Source organism: Palaemon carinicauda, chromosome 14 (genome assembly GCF_036898095.1).
Source record: "Palaemon carinicauda isolate YSFRI2023 chromosome 14, ASM3689809v2, whole genome shotgun sequence".
In the NCBI taxonomy this organism is placed as follows: Eukaryota; Metazoa; Arthropoda; class Malacostraca; order Decapoda; family Palaemonidae; genus Palaemon; species Palaemon carinicauda.
In genome coordinates, this window is record NC_090738.1 from 20,781,045 (window position 1) to 20,787,515 (window position 6,471).

Sequence of the window (6,471 nt, forward strand, 5' to 3'; positions counted from 1 at the left end):
CTCAGCAGGTCCCCGCCACAACCCTTATCCCTAGGTTTTAAGGATGGTGAGGTTGCAGGTGCTACTAAAAATGTGTCGAGCTTCAGCAGGGCTCGAACTCCCGTCCAACAGATTCCAAGACAGGTTCGTTTACAATAGGCTACCAAATCCATACTGACGAAATTTCCATCCTGTTAAAATTGCCAAATGAAATCATTTCCAGATTTACATTTTCTGTTGCAGAATTAATTTTTTATTTTTAATAAACAAAATCATAACTGAAAAATCCTAATATTGGCATAATTTTCTAAATCAGAAAAGAATAAAATTACCATAATAAAAAGTTTTTGATAAGAACTGATGGATTTTTTCTAAAGGATTGTGAAAGTTATTAAAAAAAATTACATTCCGATATTCGAAAAAAAATATGTGAAAATATTATCAAAATTCTCACCAAGCTCAGCTCTGAACTACATACTAACAACTGTATAAAAACGTATCCTGGAATAAGCTAATATTCCTTTCCAAATGTTCGCGATGACTTCCTTTACATTAAAGATGTATGCGGACACACTGACATTTATTTTGAAGATCATTACTCATTATTCTCAATGATGACGTAGTGAACGTCATTTACAAGAATCCATGAGTAAATTAATAAAAAAAAAAAAAAAAAACCAATTGAGTGAGTTACACAATGTTGCGCCATTATCAAGTCATTGACGTCATGTCAATCAAAAGTCACCTTTGAAGGATTTTTTTCGAAGAAATGTAATGTATATTCTTATACATTTTCATAAATATATATTCTATTAGTCACTACGTATATAAATGTTTGTTATAGATATCTATACATATATTTTACACGTTCCATCTGGTTATATAAATGTTAGAAATATTTTTTTAATGGTTTGTTTCATAAAAATAAAAATTGGATAGTAATTAAAAATATATTTGTTGGATTTCAATGTGAGGGAATTCTGCGAAACCGCCATATGAATAAATATTATATTATTGATCATATTACATTTGAATATCACCAAACAGTATCAAACAGTCAGCCTCATAATCTATTCATATATTCATGAACTTCTTTTTCTATATGAGACATATCATATAATAAGTATCAAATTAATATTGGCAGCTGTCATGTATACTTTTACGTGTTTCATTAGTCCACCATTGTATTATACTGTATTAAAATCTCACCTATATAATAACAAGCAATCTCTCTCTCTCTCTCTCTCTCTCTCTCTCTCTCTCTCTCTCTCTCTCTCTCTCTCTCTCTCTCTCTCTATATATATATATATATATATATATATATATATATATATGTAGCTAGATAGATAGATAGATATATATATGTGTATATATATATATATATATATATATATATATATATATATATATATATATATATATATATATCCAGTTACGTTCAGCGCCATTACCAGCCGTATAACTACTCGATCTCTCCCCGTCGGGTGTGGGGGAAAGGAAGTAGTCATACCCTGTGGAGATAGGGTTCTCTGAGAGGAAAGGGGGAGGGGTGGAGTGGGAAGGGTAGAATCTGCGTGTGCGTGTGTGTGCATATCTAACTAAAATATTTAGCCATCATTTATGACGGTCGCGTACACTAGTGCGCTTATAAGAAAGTTTAAGGTTCCACGCCTCGCCCATAGGAAACGAAATTTCCGCCAATGAGAACAGCATAGCATACTCATAAGTACGTGTGGATGAGAACTAAGATATTACTGGTGGTGTACCACAACAGTCCCGTGATGCTACACTGAAAGCCAGGGGATCATGTGCGGACGTTATGTGCTAATGGATTCTGGCGTTCCATGATGAAGGGGTACTCAACGCTAACGAGCACAGGAACTCGCCCCTAACACACACACACACACACACACACACACACATATATATATATATATATATATATATATATATATATATATGTGTGTGTGTGTGTGTGTGCGCGCGCGCGCATGGGCGGGCGGCTACCTTGCTCTCAATTGTGTGTTCACTCGTGTGTGTTGAACACATAGATACCGTCATTCCTCTTTTATGTGTGTTTGTACGCATAAGCTTGTTCTTGTTTGTGCTTGCACTTGTGTATGTGCGTGGAGCACATAAATGACCCCTTCCCTCTTTTTCAATGCCGGTTCACGAAGTTCGCAATTCCTTCCTTTATCTTTTCAATCATCACACCTTTCCTCCAGTTAACGTATTTTTTGAAGAGTGAAAATAATAGAAGAAAAGATTCATGAGAATTGGGACATCGTGGAAATAGGAATGAAGTAGTGAGTGCGCCTCAGGGAGTGTGCTGTAGGCAGTCCGCCCTTTGACCCACACTGCTTCGACCTTTATATCTCGTCGCAATTCGTTGAGACTTGGAAATTGGAGCTGTTGCCACATTTACTTATGAAAGTTCATTGATATGGGATACGTGACAGCCATCGCTAATCATAGACATGTAAGAACTCTTAGTAGCTAGAGTATAGCAGCATAAACTTTTTATTCCTATCATTTACTTGAAAACTGGTGTCCTGTCTGCCATCAATGTTATCTAAAGATATCTTTTACTTCATAATGAAACTGCAGCGGTTTCCCTAAGATGCATATTGAATTGAAGGAGCTCCAGGCCCCAGCGCTAGGTTAGTTGTCCCAGATTCTGAGGCAAATCAAATCTGACAAAAATTTAACCTGAAATTGCAAGAATTTTAATCATCCGGATGTCATTAATATTGTAATTGACTATTTAACAACAAAAGACAGCTGGGTAATGTCTTTTTATGCTACAGAATTTTTGCACTGATTAACTTTATACCTCTAAACGGAAAAATGTATTATACAACATACCTCAGCTCACTGATTACAACAGCATTAATACGCTAAGCAAGGAAGTATCACTGCTAAACACAATACCATTTCCTCTCTCCTAAATCAGACTCCGCTAATGACCATTCTTTCTTTTGTTTTGAAATTCTTAAATTTTCAGTTCTCTGCCTACATCAAACGTAAAAAAAAAAAATTGAGATTATAATAAAACTATATTCATCATATTTATAATTTTGTTGAGCATTTAATGGATCAAGGCCCAACTGGTTCGTCGTGGATAATTTGCAATATTGCTTACATGCAATGCAGTTTGGATTTTAGTTAAAGATTTAATCTACTTTCACATTCATATAATACACACACACACACACACACACACACACATATATATATATATATATATATATATATATATATATATATATATATATATATATATATATATATAGGGTCTAGGCAAATTCATCGACGTCAATTCACTGACAACAATTCACCGACATACACAATTCATCGAATATACATTTCACCGAAACCCGAGAGAAAAAAAAGAAAAGTTAGAAAAGTGTAAATCTTTTACTATCATAAGTAAGAATGTTTCCGTTAACCTCCAATTAACATAAGACACCGAAGAAAATGTAACAAACTTATTAGCTTTTTGCTAACAATTGTATTATTCTTTCGTAATTTGGTTAAAACAATACGAATATTTCTCGTTAAAAAGCAATTAACTTTAAAAATACCGAAGTTTCTTAAATTGGTTAAAACTTTGATTTCTTTTGTTTAGAAAGATAACTGAAAAGCCCATCATGCCGCTCCAGTTTATAGAATCGGAGAAGGGGAAGAAGAAGTTGATCAATGATGGATATTTCTTTTATAAAGACAAACAGAACGAAGAAAAAATATATTGGAAATGCGACAAGTACCACAAGATAAAGTGCAAAGAGCGGGTTACTACGCAAGGTGACGAGATTGTGAAAGAAATCAAAGAACATAATCATGTATGTGATGCAGCTGAAGGCGAAGCTCAAAAAGTAACGGAAAACGTAAGTAAAAGAGCTACATCAACTATACAAGCACCTCATGCCCTCATTTCGAATGCACTTGTAGGATGCAGTGAAGCAGCAGCAGTTAAACGTCCAAAACCTCAAAGTATGAAAAGGACAGTAAGAGGAATAAGGTTTGAAAACAATTGTCTGCCACCTCTTCCACAATGCCGTAGTGATTTGTTTTTCACAGACGAATATACAAAATCATGCAGAGGTGAAAACTTTTTATTATTTGATTCTGGTCCCACTGAGAAACGGATAGTAATATTTGCTACTCAGCGGTGCACAAATATTCTTGCAAACAGTGACCGTTGGTATGGGGACGGGACATTTAAAACAGTACCACTGCTATTTTACCAACTGTATACATTCCATGGATTCAAGGAAGATGTTGCTATTGCACTTATTTATGCCTTATTACCTGATAAATCGGAAACCACTTACAGTATACTATTAGAGAAGATTAAAGAGCATACAGCATTTTCGGTTCTATCATCTCTAACGATTGACTTTGAACCTGCTATGATAAAAGCATGTAGAATAGAATTTCCAAGTTCATGTTTGAAAGGGTGTTTCTTTCATTTTTGTCGGTGCATCTTTCGTGTTATACAAACAAATGGACTTAAACGAAGATATGAAATGGATGCAGATTTTGCGTTGAATGTACGTTATTTACCAGCATTAGCATTTGTTCCCGTTGATATGGTTGTTGCTTCATTTGAATTATTGTGTAATAACGACGTGTTTTCACCAGAATTACAAAATGTTGTGGATTATTTTGAAGATACGTGGATAGGCTGCTCTGATAGAAGAAATCGCCGGAGACCGCCAAGATACGAACTTATGATGTGGAATGTTTATGAACACGTTTTAAATTCTGTCCCAAAAACAAATTATGCACTTGAGGGGTGGCATAGAGCATTTGAAACTCAGGTAGCTGGACACCATCCTAATATATGGAAATTTTTGGAAATTCTGAAAAAAAAGAGCAAAACTTAAACGATGTAAAAATCGACCAATATTCGGCTGGTAACTCTTGTCAACCACAAAGAAAGAAGTATCGCTGTTCTTATGAACGGTTAAAGAAGATTGTTGATAATTATCATTCTTATACGAGTATTATTGATTATTTGAGAGCAGTAGCTCATAATCTTTCTTTTTGATTTTAATGAATAATTTGACACTTTTATTGCACTTTATTGTACTTTCATTTATTGTTTTTTTTAATAAACATTTTTACACTTTCATTGTACTTAGCTATTCTTGATAACACTTTTATTTCAATAAAAATCACAAAATAATCATTAACTTTTTCTTCTCCCAATATAATAATTGAAGGATTACCTGGGTTTCGGTGAAATGTATTTTCGATGAATTGTGTATGTCGGTGAATTGTTGTCGGTAAATTGTTGTCGATTCATATATATATGAACTATCACTACCAGCAATTAATCACTTGTTACAAATTCAAGGCGAGAATAGGGAGGACAGGACAAGCAATGGACATGCTAAAAACAGTTTGGAAGTCAAATCGTATATATGTTCACAGCAAAACATACATTTAACTTGTTCGACCGATATTAACTTTAGGGCACCAGTCGTAGTAGAGCACTGTAACAACTGAAGCAATATTTCTTGCCTTTAAACATAAAGCATCAAGAAGAATTTTGGGAACCAAATGGCAGCAGTATACAACAAATGCAGCAATTCGTGAGGTTGCAGGGAGCCCAATGTGAGTGACATGGTTAGGTTATCAAGATGGAGAATAGCCTCCAAAATGGACCCCGGCTCCAAAACGGACTCAAGCTCCAGAATGGACTCCGGCTCCAAAACGAACAATTTTAAGAAGGGAAGATGAGTTGGTCCAGGATGTAACTGAATGGAAGCCCCTGAGCACAAGAGGACGTGGTAGACCAAGAGAAACGTGGCTGATGACAATGCAAAGGAAGGTTGGACCTGAGAATTGAGTCGAGCTCAAAGAGATGACACAGGCATGAGACATATGGCGTGAATTCATTAAGGACCAAGGCATGCCGGGGGTGCCAAAGGATTACGATAGGATATATAATCCTTAATGTGGTAAAAAGGTTTGTGCATCGTCATGATCAGCAAAGCAGTCCTAGTCAGGGCCAACCATACTAGGTTGGATTGCTGTGAGCAATCAAATAATCTTCCATTTTCACCAATCCGCATTAGCCAGCGTGGTGATGAAAACTGGCAAACCCCCAAACATGATCGACTTGTCTGAAGTCTTTGTTCTGGACTCCACAAGGCACTAGAAGAGTTGGAAGACCCAGGTCTACATAGCTGAGGACTATGAAGCGCAAAGTAGGAAATGATGAATGGAGAAGTTAAAAGCTCAAGATAGAGACGACTGGCGAAATCTAACCGAGGCCCTTTGCGTAAATAGGCGTTGGGTGAGATGATGACGATGATGATGATATATCTGTGTCCCGGTCTGTTTATCAATATGTATTTATTTATTTATATATATATATAATATATATATATATATATATATATATATATATATATATATATATATATATATATATATATATATATATATATATATATATATATATAATATGATTTAAGTGGT

The 6,471-nt window shown here is 35.0% G+C and overlaps 1 protein-coding gene across 1 annotated transcript; it reads left to right on the top strand.

Annotated features, from left to right (window-relative positions):
- Positions 1-3,629: 3,629 nt before the first annotated feature.
- LOC137652701 (uncharacterized) lies at positions 3,630-4,868 on the top strand. The gene has a single exon (XM_068386103.1). It carries the CDS (start codon positions 3,630-3,632, stop codon positions 4,866-4,868), a length of 1,239 nt encoding a protein of 412 aa, XP_068242204.1.
- Positions 4,869-6,471: the final 1,603 nt, after the last annotated feature.

What these genes read in the sequence shown, in the direction of transcription:
- LOC137652701 (XM_068386103.1), top strand. Translation starts at nt 3,630, where the DNA reads ATGCCGCTCCAGTTTATAGAATCGGAGAAGGGGAAGAAGAAGTTGATC.